At 43.8% G+C, this 18443-nt stretch overlaps 1 protein-coding gene across 9 annotated transcripts in view; it reads right to left on the bottom strand.

The window, feature by feature from the left end:
- Positions 1–18443, bottom strand: part of RNF216 (ring finger protein 216) — an 86555-nt gene that overhangs the window by 67528 nt on the left and 584 nt on the right. Inside the window, exons 1-6 of one of the 9 annotated variants that reach the window (XM_026083073.1) lie at positions 17714–18114; positions 16505–16689; positions 12171–12361; positions 11571–11730; positions 2198–2326; positions 815–948 (exon numbers count right to left, since the gene is read on the bottom strand). In XM_026083073.1, the coding sequence (XP_025938858.1) occupies positions 815–948; positions 2198–2264 (201 nt within the window). In that variant the 5' untranslated portion in view covers positions 2265–2326; positions 11571–11730; positions 12171–12361; positions 16505–16689; positions 17714–18114. Of the gene's footprint in view, positions 1–814; positions 994–1434; positions 1699–1742; positions 1948–2197; positions 2327–11570; positions 11731–12170; positions 12362–16504; positions 18117–18443 lie in introns of those variants that run through there. The other 8 variants (XM_026083078.1, XM_026083069.1, XM_026083070.1 and 5 more) reach the window with 8 other exon arrangements.

Below are 18443 nucleotides of genomic sequence, written 5' to 3'. Positions count from 1 at the left end.
TGGGGTTAAACAAGGCTGGTTTGAAGACACACGTTTTACAGAACATCAAAAATGTATTTTGTTTAAAATCTTTCAGCTTCTTGCAGTCACTTCAACTTTATAGGTCTTCTACCATGTCAGTTACTGAACAGTTTGGAAAGTGCCAGTGCTACCTCTGTGAAGTTCTAAATCTGGRGGAAATGTGAAATTTAAAGAATCAGATTTTCTACTATGAGAGGTCAGACATGCTTAGGATATGGCTACGAGCCACTATGCAGTAAACCAGAATATGAATTAGCAGTGTAACAGCTGCTCTATTACCAATGCCCACATGAAAGTGGCATGCAGGAGAAGACAATTGCTTTTCAGCCTACTCCACCATACACCCAAAGAATGAGTGGTTAGACACCCACACAAGACTGCTCGGGATCAGCATCAAGGACAAAAGCTTATTGGAAATAGTAGACAAGAGATGTTTGCTACTACCAGCCAAGCAAGAGTCTCACTGACTAGAGCAGCAGCCCAAGCAGACTACAGGTCCTCTTACAAAGTATTCCACCTTTCTAGGGTAAGATAATTTTATGGAAGCTACAGCCTTCATCAGGAATAAATTTAAATACAATACAGTTTACCAATCTAGGTTTCTCCCCTGACATACCCAAAATATGACTGCACACTTAAATCCAGCAAAATGCCATCATTTCAACATTCATTTCAGGCATCCTAAGTAAACTACTGTAACTGGACAGGACTTTGAGGAACACAGGTATCTGCACAAAAACTGGCTATAAAGGCAACAGATAAAACAGCAAAATGTATAAGAATGAAGGATTACCTCTGCCAAGATGACTACATCATCRTCATCTTCCTCACGCTGCTGCTGGGCTGGCATTTCCAGCAAYGAAGGTAATTCTTCATCTGAGGAATCCGATATTGTGATAAGACCTTCGTCTCTGTGTTTTATCCAGTCTGTAGTAAGGCAGGTAAAGTTAGCCGTTTGCTAAAGGTACATAGCTGAAATTACAAGGCAAAAAGCACTGAAGCATCTGAAAAAGCTATCTTTACATTTGCATTTCAGCAACAGGRAAGTGCCCAAAGGTCACTGGTTCCTCTGCAACTTGCGTTACAGCCACTCCCATGTCCCTCAGCCCACTGAGAGAAAGACCTGCACAAACTATAGCTCAAGAAACTACAACAGCATATGCATGAAACATTCACTAATTAATACTGCACAGAGATTCTGCTATCCTAGACTTTAGCAGGAGTCAGGCTACTACAAAAACTATTCCAAGTAAGCCCAGGTACAGAGCATCTACTCGTTTTTGCAGAGAAGTCATGAACCCTCAGTATCTTGAGGTCTATACATTTTATCAGCATACAGGGTGGTATAGAGGAGAGGTAAGGTCTCCAGTGCAATCTGACCTCTTCTGAAAGGGTGTGATCTTGCAGAAATACCTTATGCAAGACAGGGATAGAGCCCCTGGCTGTGGGTGCAGCAGATATCCTGTTATTAAATGACAACCTTGTCTCTCATGGCTTGTCAAGAAAGAAATATGGATGCTAATGATCAGAGCTTCTGGAACTCAGAAGAGACGTTCCAACCAAAAACACAGGGCTTCTGTGAATAGACAGTGTACACCCATGCTTTGTCTCTGATTTGAAACAGTGTTTTGGTTTGTACTTTAATAACTCTACGGTAAACCAACACACAACTATATCACTCAAGAGGTTTAAGTATTCACGGCTTTGGAGTATTCGTTTACCATCCTTCACCTATRCAGAGAAAGTGTCATTCTGAATTCCACTCATGGAGGAATGAGTGCCAATGCATACAGTCCTATTAGGATATGAATGCAAGGCCTGCCTCGTTCCTCGGAGGCCCTTAAAAGGTTGAAACATAATGAGCCCCTCCGGTCAGCTGGAATATCCCTACATGGCTTCGGTATTTCCAAGCAGTTACCTGTCTGCCTTAAGGCAACAAAAAAAAACAAGAGGGCAGAACAAAATATTTCAAGTGTCAGTATAAAATGACAGACTTCACAACTACCCACAGAAAATAAGGCATAACAGAGCATTATATGACACAGCAAAACAGACTTAGCACTTAGTTAGCGCTTTCCTGTTAACATCACTTGCCAGTTTAATATCTTTTAATCCTACTGCTTGTTAACACAGTTTTATGAGACAGTTTTGGAAGTATGAACCGATCAGTACTCACCTTTCCCTCCGTGGCTACCGAAACTGTTTAAGTGAATTACCTCTTCATTCCCACCTCTCTCTGCCATTTTAAAGAGTTGCACCCAGAAGCGTCAATGCCCAGGCATGGCAGTCAGGCTAGCAAGAGGAACTAGAAGACAAAATAAAAGAGAGCAGATTTAGYGACATCCTATTCAAGCCTTTCCAAGACTCGGACACTAGAGCATCATTGGGTTTCTCCTGGTTTTCCCAGCACAGCCTCTCCAAGAGGATATTTTTCCTAAAGAAGCTCTCAGAGCCTAGAAAGACATATTTCAGTTTTCTGTTCTGACAGTTAGGACAGCATGACTGAAGAGTGCAAACAGGCCTAAAAAGCTTTTATGGATAAAACATGAAGATGCTTATAGCTATGCAGTCACAGGAAAGGAGGAGATGCACTTTGTCCAGGCAGGATTCAAACCCTCTACCTTCTCTAGATCAGAACTCTCTTCTTGATTCCAATAACGCAAAAGCCTGATGCATCAACTTGCATAGAGGTGTTTCTGCCACCATCTACTGGTGAGAGAAGCACAAGCCAGGTGCCTGAGCTGCCACAGGACGACACTGTACAAGTCTGCATCTCAGACTCAGCATCATTAACAACCATCTCCTGTTGCGTGTAACATTAGGAGGCAAGCCATGCCACACATCGGTACGCAAGAAACGCTAATACTAGCATCAAGGTGAACAGTCAGCAGCGAGACCTGCAAGCCTCACTACTGAGAAGTTGAGCTGTAAAAACAAGTTACTCAATGGAGAGACTATTTGATCAAACCCTGAATTCCCTTGTGTGCCTGCCAAGCTGAGACAGCTTCAGAGGGGTCAGAGATGCTTTGCAGCTCACTTCCAGCAATGTTCATGCTATTGAAGCTTCAGAAAGAAGCTGTGCCCCCCAACAGGGCAGTGCATAAGTGCGTGTTACTATTACTGCTTTGTTAACAGACTTGCAGGGCACATTTACAGAACACTTCCTTGCCATCATCTGCTGTTTTAAAGACGAGTCTTCCCCGATTTATGAGACATTTCCTCTTCAGTGAGGGTTTGGTATAAATTCCAAGATATACCACCTGCTCCCAAACTGAAAAGATAACACAACAGGGATCAAGTCCCTTCGCAGGACAGAGCATTTGGGACTAAAGTTTTCTGCTAACACCTGTTCTTGGACAGGCACAATGTGCTGGCTGGAGGCTCCAGAACAGGATTAGGAGATCAGAGGAATCATTTCAACCCGCACAATAGGTTTCCATTTTGTGCTCTGTCAGCCTCTAGCTCTCAGTGCCCACCATCACAGAACAGTCGAAGACATACGTGAACTCTGAGCACAGTTTGATCACTGGAACAAGAAAGGATGCCTTTTTATATAGAGAAGTATTTGTCTCATTACTAGAGCACAGATATCTGCATTATGAAATATTTACTGATGCATAAGTCAGAAGAAAGTGGCAAGTCTGCCATAAAATCCTGTTAGCTAGTCCAGAAGAGCAGCACAAATTCTTCCTCAATAATTCTACCTGACCTCCTCTGCAGGGAGCAGGATTTGCAGCTAGCAGAGCAAGATGGAAAAAAAGAAAGGAAAAAAAAAATCAATTTAAAAGCATAGTAGATGAATACACATAACACCAGGAACTAGTCATCACTATCATCTTCAAAATATTTTAATACAAGATAATATATAAGTGTGTAATCTAAAAATATACAAAAGCATTTGTTTAGAAAAAGCCAAAACCAAAACCATACTTCACATAAAGCACACTCTGCACGGCAACACTGGCGACCCAGCCAGCTTCTAGGTAGGAAAACAGACCCCAGGCCCGGTCCCAGAGCCTCTCGCTGCAGGCACCAGGAGCAACGAGCAAGGAAGCAGCGTTTTCTCATCTGCAGGGCAGGACACTGGCTGAACGCGTATAAAGGGTGCCAGTAGCATGGTTCAACGCCTGAACTGGTCTTCCCTTTACACCGCAGAACCTCCGTCCTAGTGGTTTTCAAGGCTTGACTAGAAAAAGCTGCAGCTCATCTGGTCCCAGCACTGGCAGTAGTCCTGCTTTAAGAGGGAGGTCRGACTAGAGGCCTTGAGAGGTCTCTTGAACCACCATTTCTACAAATATGCCACTACCCCTACATTCAAGCCCTGAAACTTCAGGAGAACASCCAGTTTCCAGTAAGCAGCCCCTAGAATATCAGGGGAATATTGTCGCTTTTTAGTATCAATATGCTACTCAGTGGCCACACTTCAAGAAGATTTTTAGATCACTTCCACTAGGTTCTTCAGCTTCTGAACTTCCTTACAATCAAGGAAAAAATAAGCCTTACTCTGGATAGCACTTTATTTGCCAGAATGGTAGGAAAGCACTGTTCTCTCATTGCAGACAGGCACCGGAGTGGCAGCTCAGCAGCTGGATAGTCACAAGCATACTTAGTGAAAACACTGCCCTTTTTATAGGTCACATCCATATTATTATAGATCCATTTTCCCTGGTACTTGTGCATAGCTATCACCTAGTCCTGTAGAGCATTTTTTCATCTATAGTCCTCCAAGCACTTTAGAAAACAGTATCAATATTGTTCTTGCCATTTAGAAGATGGAGAAATGGAAGAACAGAAAGGAACAGTGTGACCAAGGTCACTGAGCTGGCTAGAAGCGAAGCCAGGAATAGCACCCAGGCCTCTCAAGATCCAGTCAAGGGTATCCATGCCAACCRTTTCTGCTTGAAGGCAAGTTGGTCCCACAAAGCATTCCTTGCAACAATCAGCGGGCTCTGCATAGCTAGCAACTGCCTCGTCTCGGCTGCTTTCATGCAAGCTCACAGTTGATGAAGGAATGGTTTGGCAGGCAAATGCCAATGCTCAAGCYGTCAAATGGTGAAGGATCACTCTCAAGACTGGTTGGGGAGGAACAAGCACGTATGCAAAAGCCACGAATTAGCCCTTGCGCCAAACAGCATAGACAGCAGAAGCTAGACAGGTGCCTGCTTAAATTTACTCTGAGCAAAGCAAAGCGGTATGGACTTTGCCCCCTACAGCGGCATGCAAAGGGTAAGCAGAGTTCAGTAGGGTCAGGGCAAGGAAGGGGTTCAACACTAAAAAATGCTTAGCATAGTCAAAAATCTTTTCCCAAATTGATATCAAACAGCTCACTTGGTGCTTTGCCCAATGCCAACTAAACCACTGCTGTTCAAATCCAAAAGCAATTGATAGGCCATAAGACTACTATAAAGACAGCATTCTCCATCAGCAAGTCTGGTTCCTCTAGAAAGGAACTCGAACACTTCAACCATCAARAAAAGGTACAGGAAATAATCTGAAGTGAAATTTAAGAAAGTAGACAGTCTACCCACTTGTAGAAGGAAAAGATGTGTGTACATCACCAAAAGACTCACAGTGGTTTAAAGGCAGAAATGTAATAAATAGCACTAACTGTAATAYACAGGCAAGGCAACATAAAAAATAAAAGCCAAACCTGGAAGGAACTGGCAATGTCCCACTTCTCTTTCAAAACACACTATAAAAAATAAATTAAAAAAATGAAGAAGCCTATAAAGCACTACTTTGAGAGGGCAAAAGCCAAGCTTCCACAGASAGCTAGGAATTCATTTTGTCAATACTCAATAGGAAATTCAAATTTAAACAAAGATCTATAAGCATGGGCCAGTTCCACCTAATGGCATGAATTAAGAAGTTTATTCATGTTTATAACCCTGGGCCGCAAAGAATGTGCGGTAACAAGATCAAAGCTGCCCTAGGGTCTTGCCCTACATAAACAGCATAATAAAAAGCAAGCAAAGCAGACRGAAAGAAGTTACCCCACACCTTTTACACTACCTCAGTGATGCTAGAGCCTATTTATAGTTGAAAAATAAGGCTACCTRTAACTAAGCTCCAACACTACTATCACCTTCTTTGCAATATAGTCAAGTACAAGATACAAACAAGAGGTTTTTTCCCCCTTTTAAGAAAAGCAGATCTGACAGCCTGCAGACACATGCTTGGCAAGYGGTTCTTTTCTTAAGAACTCCCACCAACACTACAGCACACCGAATGGGATTTGGGACTTGAAACTCTATAGGGTAACAGGATAATACAAAATTCTTAGCGTGACTTTGAAGCTAGCTGCTGACAGCGCAATAAAGAACACTGCCGAAGATGGGATTCTACTAAATTCTCCCTCCATTTTCCAGATTACTTCATATATTCATGATTTGCACATTCAAGTCGTTTCACTGAGCAGGCAATAAAGTATTTTATGTGGCAGGTCTTTCTTACAGCAACTTGAGGAGAAGAACCCATTAACAGAATAGTTACTGGGGGCGGGGGGGGGGAAAATCATAGACCATCAGGGTGTACTTGCATGTAACTGTTCTCTGAACTTACTAGATCTCAGACTGACAGTGCAAGTTGCAGGTACTTTCCAAACAAGGTTCTCACACACATAAAAAAAAGTATATCCTACAAAGTCACTGGCCCCAATAACTACCACGAGTTGAAGAATCTACYGCTAATAGTTCAAGCGGGTATCTCAGTGGCACAGATTGCTTAAAACCAAAAATTTCTGAAGCACGTTCAAAAATCCCTAAACATCACATTACATATTTTTAGTCTAACCTAAAAATAGCAAGTATCTGTGCTGTGCATATATTTAAACTCCTGGTATATGCAGGAGTTTCTTCATTGCAGTAATTGGAGCAGAACTCAAATGCCCTCCCTCTACCTTACATTTGTGTCAGAATGAATATCTTTGGATGGYATTAGAAAATAAAGGGACAGGCTAGGAGAGACTTCCCTCCTAGGGAATTTAATGTATTTTTCCCTACTTATAACATTTGAAATCTTGAACTCCTGAGTATCCAAGATGGGACTAGACACCAAAGGGCTCTTTTCTGGCTCCAGCTCAAGGCAGCAGGACTAAACAGAAAGCACTGCAAGGAAGGTAGGAGACTAAAATCCCAACGAAACCAGGGTGGGGGGGGAACAGCAACTTAAGCGATGTCAGTGACATCAAATCATGCTATGTTTTACTCTCTTCCCCCAATACAGCAACACCACCACCACTGCTCACCTACATTGACGGAAGAGCTTCAGTCCTCACTTTCTGCCTGCAGGCAGTTAACTTGTCTTCTGGTAGCCTGAGAGCAAGGTAAATTTTTGGCTAGTTTCAAGATGCTAAAATAAAGAGAAGCTACTCAAATAATGCATGGTTTGTGACAACTAGCAATAAGAAAAGCAAAAACTCAGCTCTTAAAAAGAAAGAAAAAAACAACAGAAATAAACCAGCGTAACTGTCAAGCATTTCAGAGACATTTCGTCAGAGGGTTCACAATTTGCTAAGGGCTGCTCCACATAACAGCCACTGGCAGAAGCAGGAAGAGTTTAACAGCAGTCGATCACGTTAAGCAGCAGCATCCCAACCGAAAATCAGAAATCCCCTGATCATAACCCTGACAAGAAACGCTGTTGCACAACCGAGTCCTGTTTGCTGTGCACAAGGCAGTTACCACCACTGCATCACACCTTTCAAAAGAATAAAGCCAGAGGTTAAGATGCGTACTTGCAACAGTTTCCACTGAACAGGTTTGTACAGAGGCCTACTTACAGCTTAAGCAAAAGGAGGAAGCCACGCCAAAACGAAAACATTGGCCTCAGTCCAAAAGCCTTGCCCCTCTCCTCCCAGGGATACGAGTGTGTGGGCAGAGACTTGCAGGCAAGACCACCTGGCTTCCAGCAGCAGCCTGGATTACTGCTAAGAGAACGGTACAATCAGCTCCCTAAGTCTCACAAAAGCTCTTCTTAGGAGCACAGAAAGGGTGTAGACTTAAGATCACCGTATCCATGTAGCTCAGTCACCAATTTTCAGGCCTGTCTCATTTTCTGAGGAACAACATTACACAACATACCAGAAGATCATTTAATAACGGAATTGGCTTATAAGTTTTAAGCCACTTCCTAAGAATTTCACAGTGCATTAGCAATCAGCTTAGATTAACAAAGGATTTTAAAGACAGACGCGTGTGCCCTCAAAGAAGGGAGGGCAGGATTCCTGAGATCTGACGAACAGCAAGGAATAAATGCAGAGATGAATAATTTTGTCCCCAGCAAGAGAGCAGTAAAACAGTTCTATATCATAAAGCATGCTAGAGAATTGATTTCAGTACACCAGAAGAGAGATTACATATCCTAAAACACTAACCCACCCCTACTAACATGTGTAGTGTTAAGTAAATCGAAATCGAAGGTTTACCTCCCTGCACATGAGCGAGCACCAAAGCATGCATTTCTCAGAAAACTGTTAGAACAGCACTGGCTACTTCTGCAGCTGCCTCAGCACCATAACTGGCTTCAGAAGTATTGCTCCAGGCTGGACAACTAAGATGGGCAGGATGGGCAGGGATTTTCAAGTTTCTCTGGCAGTAATCACAACTTTAGTTATCAAGTCTTCTATTTCTCATCCTCTCTTACCCATGGATCAAAGCCGCACTGTGAAATATGCGTCTAAGTAAGCAATGCCCCTTCCTCCAAGGCACGCTGTTGATGGAAGGAAGGTGTTTCGGTAACTGCAGAGTGCTTGGTTATCACTTCATTGCCAAAAAGCCAACTATAAGCTCACTAGCATGGGGCTGTGCTGATCCCACTTCACTAAAAGCCTGCTTGTGGCTAGAACAAGGATCTCCGCACTACAGAGATCTTCTGAACAAGGCTACATTTTTAGTCACTCCTCAGTAAATAGTGCTACCAAGAACACACTGTAAGACATTTTGATGGATTAACATGAGATACAAACATAACAGGATAGGAGATATATATGTCATTGCTTGTCCAATGAAAGTTGGTTAGGCAGGAGCAGTTGAGAGCTGATTTTTAGGGATGAAATGAACTCAAATCACTAACTATACTCTTCTATTTTGCAGATCAGCTTAGCACTTCCAGGAAACATCTTGACTATCTGTTTTCAGAACACTTCTAGTCAACTTGAAGCTCTTCATTCCATTATGGTGAGAGTATCACTTAATCATAATTCTTGGAAGAGTTCTACCTCCATTTGTTATATCTATTAATATTTTAAGCACAAGAAGAAATAAATCTGTCCAGTTTTATCTCAGCTAGCCCCTTGGAGTGGTACTAGTTTTCCTAGTGTTAACTAATTTCTGCTATTTGTGAGCTTTCCTCTAAAAGGTAGGATTGTTTAAGAGCAGGTACATTTGTTTTCCAAGCTGTGACTGTAGAAGTGGGCAGATCCAACTTCTAGAACTACTAATTCAGCTTGAAACTGAAAATTTCTGATGCTTTCAAGCAACTTCCTAGTTGCTAGTGACTGTCAACAAGTTCAACTGCTAGATGTTTCAGTCTTTCCATGACCCCCCTCAGTTCTTTTGCTAAGTAACACAGGTCACTACTGTCCCATCCCTCTGACCAGCATGAGATTGCTAGGTTTTTTTATATGCAAAAAGCATGCTCAGGTCAAAAGGTATGGGAGCTTCAGGTCAGTCATTTGCCACCACCCATATCAAATTCAGTCCTGAGAAAGAGTGAGTTAAATTTAAGTCTGGCTGGAAAGAGTGTTAATGCTATTGCCTTGAGCTACTTATTTTCAGAGCAAAGTAAAAATTCAAGGCTTTGAGAGGGGAGAAGGAATAGGAGGAGGAGCCCCTGTAAAGGGTGCTATTCTATCTGCCTCAGATTTCTGGCTTGTCCAAGACCATACAGTAGTATCCCCAAAATCCAAAGCCTCCCTCTCATCTCCCCTCAATCATTAGAAAAACAGGTGCCAGCTTGGCATTTCTTGTTAGAGGAATGGTTCAGATACTGGAATCTCAGCACTTGACTATGGCAGTGCATACACACACAAAACCAAACTCTTCAGGCCCCAGAAACAGCTCATGGCTATCTCCCAAGACATCATTTTAATCATTTTTTCCTGTTCTGATTTTGTGGTATAAGGGTGGAGATGAACGGAAGAGCACGTGAAATCATGTGATTTGCTGCTTTGCCACTTCCAGAGCAAGTTTTACTTCTAGTTTTCTAGCCCTGAACTCACTCCAACAGAAGGCAGCAAGAGACTTCTTCCCTTTGAGGAACACCATTAAGCCCATTGGTGTCTGAAAAAGCAAGACTCTATGGACCACCAGGCACTACACCTACCTGGCAGCGCCTTACCTACTGTTAATTCCAGCAGGCTTCTCTTCCCTATCAACCCAGAGGCCCCTCAAAAAAGAACAAAAGAGGTGACCTACTTGCTCCAGAAGAGACTTGAGTGCTCCTCTTTATTACTTACATTTCATAGCACTCTCCAGGAGCAAGGGACACAGTATTTCCTCTCCAAACTTAGTTGTTTTCCTTTTTTTAATCCTTTTCTCTTTAGGGAATCCTGAGTGTCACCTTTAAAAAGGTTTAAGAGAACAAAGAAAAAACTACTTCAAAGGTTGCATTTTGTTATTTAACGAGTTCGATGCATGTCTTCAGGAGCCTTTAGGTTATCATCTTAGCACAGTTTTTCACTGGAGAAGGATCAAAGAAAGGAATTTAAGGTTGCTGATTAGAGTAACCCTAACATGCTACAGCACTGACACTTAAATAGATGAGCAACTAGCAGCTTGGTTTGCTGTCAGCTCTGTTTGCAGAGGGCACCAAGAACAAGAGGAGAGACAGGCTGCACAACTGGCAAACTGCTATTAAAAACAGCAGTAAGTGACTAACTAGACCAAAGTCAAGAGGGCTAGAAAGCACAAAGAGGCAGTTTTAGCTGCAGCAACAGCCAGAGGACTTTAAATCAGAGAGCTTGATGGCTTATTATAGTATCCTAGATGACAAGCTGCTACCCAGCAGACCAACTCTAGAAACAAAGATCTAAGCTGCACTTAAGAAGTTATGATCCAGAAAAGCCATAGGCACCAGGAACAAACCTGGAAGAGGGGCTATTTTCTCTTGTGATTAAAAAAAAAAAAGTTTTGCTTTCAAAGATGTCTGAAGTCTGCAAAGAATAACTCACCTCATTTCAAAAAGCTGCTGACAGTAAGAAGTAGGAGGACTTGACCTTGAGGGGGCAAAAAGGGGGGGGGAAATCACTTACTGCAGTGGCCCACCTTAGGAAAAAGGAAGGAAGGTTTCTGTGTCAATCTGCACAGTACTTTCACAAGCAAAAATTTAAAAGTTTGCTACCAACCATTCTTCGGCAGTGTGCAGATGTCAAACAACCCAGAATTAGGGGCTTCCAGATAAGACTGACTTCACAGGTTACATATCCTACTTGTTACAGCTGTACCTTTTTGAGCCATGTTTGAGCCAATCATCTGTGCTTGTCATAATTTCAAAGAGCACCGGTGGTAGCCCGAAGCTGTGGCTTCATGTTAAAAGGTTCACTGCAATACCTGCTTAAGATAGTCCGTGTTCCCACACCATGGCTTGTCAACTCCTCTCGCACTGAGCTCTGCCAGGAATTGGTCCAGCTTTAAAAAGAAAAGCCCTGGAAATCTTCTTGTAGGATTTGAATCAGATATCTTCTCTTTTCCCACATCAACTGTGGCATAACTGGGAGAATAGAAATAAGATACTAAAATAAACTGCAAGCAGGAGGAAGATCTTACAGCTTACACTGTATAACCACAGCCTAGGCATAATTAGCACTCAAACTACCCAAGCTTCTAGTCTGAGATCAGGCACAAGCTTGGGAAGATGCTTTTACGGATTCAGCTGAGGGGCCCAGATAGGTACAAGAGCCAGGTCAGAGCCACGCTAAGGCAACAGACCAAGTTCACTCTGCAATGAAGTAAGTCGAACTGCCTTAAATACTGAAGTGAAATACAGACAGAAACCTCAGAAGGCACGTGTAGTACCTGAGTAGTAAGTCCCTGCTCAACACTACATTGATGCTTGCTAGAAAGCGTATAAAGGTGCCTATTGTAGCTAGCCACTGCTGCACAGGAAGGACTACCTCCACCGGATCTGAGGAACGGTAACTATGTCCTTACCACTTGAGCACCACAGATGACCAGTTGTTACAAGATTTTTCAAGCCAGCCAGAGACTGTTTTTATAAAAACAGGCTTCATTGTGCGTGCAGGCATGCTTTGGCCTTGTGGCCAACTGAACTTCCATCCAGCAGCCAGGCTCTCAGAAGCAGAACAGAGGGCAGCCTTTCAGGCTCACGACAGTCCTCCAGGCTGAATTCATCCATGCCATGTGGCAGTGGCCATTGCAGGGTTTAAGTAGAATTTGTTAAAATACCAGAAAAGCAAAGGATTTGTATTTGAAATAATTATACCACCACATCAAAACTGAAACCAGCAAAATTAGATCACGGCCAGATTTAGAGGTGCTCTATGTTCAGCATTAACAGAGAGATTCAGAAAAGAATAAAGTTCACAAGGACAGAATGAATTATTACTTGGCCAGTCAAAGCAGGGAAGGAAGCACTGCACATTAATACTCCAGGTCCACACACCTGCATATTTAGGAGACTGCACTGAACCTAACAATTCCACTTCAAGGGAAACATTTGCACATGCAAGACTACGAGGACCACTACAGACCACAGCTAAGAGGGTACACAGGCTGCAATCAGACCATTTGCTTAAGGACACAATCATTTTTTCAGGCTGCACATTTGTTGGCCTATCCTTTAGGCATATCTTAGTCAAATGTCTAGCATTGTTTAAGCCTTCACATAGCAGAATGTAAATTCTTCTGCTGGGTGTTGCAACAGTACAACATCAAACAGATTATTTAACCATCTGGGACAGAGGGTCAGTAAAAGCAACCACAAACTGCTAAACAAACAAAAAAAGCATTAAGCTGACGAGCACTTTTCAGATGCAGTATTCAAGTTWGAGGTGCGTTCTAGCCATTGCAAGCCAGTCTGTGCGAGTTATTGCTGATCCAAGGGCACCTCCCCGTTTATACGCAATRAAGCCTGCTCCACTACAATAGGATTCCAGTTTAACAGCACAGGGGACAAACTATTTTTGCTAGCCAAGTAAATGCCAATGGATCTTGCCAGGCTGGTTCATCTGTAGCTGGAAATCCTACTGGCAGGGGAGGTATAAAATGCCCYATGCTGCTGGTTTCCTACAAAGGAAAAATTTTCTTTTCCTGCCTTCCCAGTACATTGCTGCTGTCATCCTCCTCATATCTCATTAGAGTACACTGGAGCAAGAGCAGGGAAAGAAGGAAAGTCTTCTAGGCAGCATCACCACTCCGCTGCAGGCAGCTGTCAACATCACTGCCTACTTCACTTAGCAGTCCCGCTGTAACACGTTTGGCCAACAACCACATTTTGTACCTGCCACTATGTGGGTGAGCAATCCTTTCGCTAACGGTCCTCAAGTACCTTCAAGCACAAGTGATCTGCAAGAAGCATCAGGGAGCAGCTTCCCTTCCTCCTCTATCAAATATAAAAATGCATCAGTTCCTTGAGGCAGTATTTGCAAGCAGAAGTGTAAATCGGTTCCTAACTCTGATTTTGCAAAGACTGCAAAAAGCATAACACTGCATCTTGGCTTCTCCAATTGAGAAACAGCAGTAAGTGCCCACAGCTTGGTGAGAAGGTGTCAGTATTGACAAAGCATTACAGGATCCTTGCATGGGAAGGCTTTAGACACAAAATACATTACTTGAGACCATTTTCCATCCTCTTGTTCCCCAAACAAAGATTTCTAGCTAGTATGGATTCTAATCACCTTATATTACACAATAATATCACGCGATGCCTCTACAGATCTTGTCCAAATGTTTATCTAAATAATACAAACCGTAGCTTGGCCTCCTCACAGAGGTAAGCAGACTGTATGAGCATGTGCAATATAGCGCTCATCCTCCCTCAGAAGCCAACCAAAAACCCTTCAGGTCACCCAGATATCTACATACACTCCCAGATTTACTTCAGATCACCATTTTTGTTCCTCATGACAAGTGACAACAACAGGCTTTAAGAGTTACCTTGTAGAACCGCCAAGCTTCATCGACAGCAACGAAGGAGTCTGGCTCCCCTGAAGCTGGGGAGGAAATCATGTTTAATTTAGATTTCCCCTGACCGAGCAACATGATTCGAGGACTCCAAGCGAGCGACCAGGCTGAGCTGTTGCAGTATCAGCTCTGCCCCCCTCCATTAACCACCCTTCCTATACTCACAGCCACCTCCAAGCTCTGCTCTTGCCRGAGGACTGACCCAGTATGCCAGCTGTCAGGCTAAGCTACCTCGGTCAGAAACAGTAAGAGACAGCACTGTGACTCACTGTAGCAGTTTCCCTCCTACCCCCGTTAAAATCTTTCCCCCAAGCCCAATACTTTCTCCGCTTGTTCAGACATTGACAATTCCCTGTACAGATGCAAGGAATGGACTGCAACAGCACAGCTAATTAAAAGAAAGGTGCCATTCAACAGGGATATGATTTTGTAGTCCTTAAGAATTAAGCTTTCTTGAGGATCATTATGAATTTAAAACCACTGCAAGCTCKTAAGCACTGACCCAGAAGAAAAACATCACTCTTGAGATATTCCAAAATAAACTTGAAATTCTATAAAAGCAACGTGAAGGCAGCAACAGCTGAGAACAAGATTATCTCAGCTCAATAAAACATTCCCCATTATCTCACATCTCAGTACTCTGGCAGGCATAGCTTATTCAAGCCTCCCAGAACACCGCTAAGTGTCCTTTTCTCTTTTTCCTCCTCGCCCTGCCTTCTCCTCTCCAATTTCCCAGAGCTAAGGACTCCATCACAGTAACCTGCTTAAAACAAAAAACACTGTACTTTTCAAAGCATGCTGATCAGCAAATTACTAGCTCCATTTCAAACACAGGAACTACCACGTCAGTACAGATAAACTTATATGCTGAGCTACTACTAGAAGATAACTAGTGTTCAAGATAAGTGGCACGTTTCATGCCTTTCACAGAGCAGTATTAAAGAAAAAAAAAGGCAAAAAAAAAAAAAGCACCTACCCCACCAGGGATAGATCCATCATTAAGGGTAATTGAAGTTACATGTAGCAGCTTGAAAAGCCCACCCATCTATCAAGGCATATAAGACACAAGGCTATTATTTTAGCAAGTCTACAGACTTCTGAGACTATTGGAGCCTCTCCTTTAAGTAGTTAAGAACAGAGGCCCAAGTTTGAATTCGATAGTTTAAACAGAGACTTAAAATATCTCCAGAACAAATCCATGTGCAAAAAACCAAGCTTCTGACTCGAAGAATTAGCAGCGCAGCTCTGAGTGTCCTGAAAAGAATGCAGCCTGCGGCAAGCGCTGACACCCATTGCGGGCTGAGTTGCTTGCACTATTACACAGCAAACCACTCACAATGACTTAAGTAAAAAATAAATCAGACAGCCATTCCAAACTAATGAATGAGAGCTTCTTCCAGCAGGCACTAAAACCACCCAACGGGCTTCACTTCTCACTCCCTTGGGTTTGTGCTACTCACGCTTGCTAATCAGCTCCTGGCCCCCAAGATATACTTCCTGTCTCTCTTGGGCTGCGCCTAACTCGCCGGAGTCGCACGCTCCACCTATTTTTGCCACGGGACTTTTTAGCAATTTGTGTCCAATTTCAAAGCACAGGCCACGCTGCTAACAACCACAGCAGTCAGAGGCAGTGCTAGTTACATGTCGATGGCAGCAACGCCCACCGCATTCCCAGGCGGACAAAGCATTGCTCTACCAAGGAGTTCAGAGTTCTGAACCTAAGACAGGCTGTCAGCACCCCTCCGTAAACCAGGATACACCTTATCATCGGTAAAGCCTGCCCCAACCGCTGTTCCAGGAACAGCTATTTGCACTCTGACTTCTGCTGTTGCCCAAGAAAGACGCCTGCAGCCAGGCCAACAGGAAAACCTTCTAGGAAGGAAAGAAAAGAGAGAGGAAGGCCTGGTACCAAAACACAGCACGACAGCAGGGGCTGAACGTCACTACAGATCTGCAGGAAGTGGGTCTGAACTTTTCCCAAGTTTCGGTATTCCTGTCACAAACTCCTGTCAAGAGGATTGTTTATTAACATCTAGTCTCACTACGCAGACACCCTGCACGTGAGATCTATTAAGATGCTGACAATATCAGAAGGCCCAATGTAAAGCAGTGGAATTTTGCACAGCGTTGGTGCTAGAGATGAAAAGCTCAGATTAAAGCTGCAAATCATGCAGTTCTGTAATTAAAGCTGTCCCTCCAATTCTACTAGTCCTAAAGAAATAAGGTCCCACTGTACAGTTAGCGCTGCACACCCCTATGGCCGGGTACCTGTACCGCAACGTAGCAGAAGGCTTCAGATTTGTGTCTGCAGAGCAATGGGACTCAGACACGTCCCCCCTCACCTTCCAAACAGGCCGCTGGGAGAAAAGCTCTTACTCCATTCCCTCTCAGGCAGCACAAGGCAGGAGGAGGCCACTTTCTGAACAGGCATGTGGAGTCTAGGCTATTCACCTGGCTGGGGACACCTGCTTTCCCTTCCAGGGCAACTGCTGGAAGGCTTCTCCAGCGGCTCCAAGGATGTATCTATCTGGATGGCAGAAATCACATGACAGAACAAAATACCACAAGAAAGAACAGAGAAAAGCAAGGAAACAATTGCCTACTCACAGGTTTTAGCATTAAGACTACCTGTTTCTTTAGCTACCAAGGCAGTTAGTCATTGCTTTTTGGCTTGCTGGCTGAAATAAAGTAAGAAAAATCCGCTGTCTTGTATGAGAGTCAGTAGGTTTAAAGAGAGGTGCAAGAATAGCCCCTGTGAAAAGGGCAAACAAAATTGAATTACACTCCCACAGCACTCAGCATTATGCCTCAATAACAAAAATAAAGGTGTACAGCAGCAATAGCAGTTAAAAAAAAAAGAAAGAGAAAAACAAAAGAATCAGATCACAAATCAGCAATTGAACCACAGTATTTCATTTAAGGAATTGAACTCTGCTTGGCAAGCATTAAGAAAGCTGAAAAGAAGTTTGGACTATTAACTTTTTTTGTATGACATCTCTTTTTTGCTTACGTATTTTTCAATAAGTTTAATTAAGATATTAGAAGACATTTAAAGACAATGCTTTACGTCTTCATGCAAGATGAAAAGAAAAATCATTCAAGTCAGATTTTTAAGTACAAATGGCAGTTACCTGACCAGCTACCACACAGGGGTTCTAATAAAGAGTTTAGAGTTGCAAAGCCAGCAGATCTGTGAGACGACGATTATTCTTTTAAGCTGATCTAAATTTTATCAGTTCCAAACCAACAAGAAGGACTGCTACCTTGATTAGCTCATACCACCTTCTTCATACGCATGCTGAAAGTTAGCTAAAACTCTTAAATCTCAGAGTACTTCAGGGCTGCATGTTTCATGAAAACATGCAAACCTTCCTCCAGTCATTTGCTGGAACAAGTGTAATTCCAAAAGCAGAAACATAGATCAGAGATTTTTATTATATAAACACTGTGTATATTAGCACTTCTAGTGTTTGCTCTCTCTCACCACGCTGAGCTAGCATTCAAATCAATAGAGAAACAGAGGAAGAGAGTGAAGGAGGAGTATCTCTTACACAGACAGATCCCTCAACTCTGAGGACAGCTGTGTTTTGGGTTTCTTTTTTGCAGTAGCTCCCACAGCAGATGCCTGAAATGTCGAGATGTCCAAATGGCACCAAGTGTTTCCGTAACAAGACACGAGGTCAGAAGAGAAGAACGAGCTTATATTCATATTTTCTGATCAGCTCTAGAGCATACTCACTTTTCCCTTTTCAAATACGCAGGGCAGCATACTTGAAGCGAGCTGGTCAGAAAAGCACCCGAACACAGCACAGGAAATTTTTACCTTGCTCCTTTTCCCAGCGGGGGCCAAGCTGCCAGCACCAGCGTGCTAGACAGCCGCCAGACAGCCAACCGGACACATCCAGAGCGTGCCCGTGTGCGGGGACCGGAGCCCGCACCCCCAGGCGCCGGTGCCCGGCCCGGCGGGAAGCCGAGGAGCCTCGGGGAGCAGCGAGGGGCTGCAGACCCACCCCGGCCCCCCGGCCGCTCACCCCGGCGCGGGTCGCGGCCCCCTCGCCCCCTCCAGCGCCCCGGGGCCGCCTGCCCAGCGGGACCGGGGGCCTCAGCGGGGCGGCGGAGAAGCCGGGGGAGGCGGGTGCGACAAAAGGACCCCGGACCCCACCGGGGAGAAGGGGGGGGCAGCAAAAGGGACCCCGAACCCCGCCGGGGAGAGAGGGAGGAATCGGGGGGGCACAGAAGGGTCCTCGGTATCCTACCGGGGTGAGGAGGGGACACCGGGAG

The sequence above is a fragment of the Apteryx rowi genome, unplaced genomic scaffold, assembly GCF_003343035.1.
Source record: "Apteryx rowi isolate R43461 unplaced genomic scaffold, aptRow1 scaffold_6, whole genome shotgun sequence".
Classification (NCBI taxonomy): domain Eukaryota; kingdom Metazoa; phylum Chordata; class Aves; order Apterygiformes; family Apterygidae; genus Apteryx; species Apteryx rowi.
This window is presented reverse-complemented; position numbering and strand designations above follow the sequence as displayed.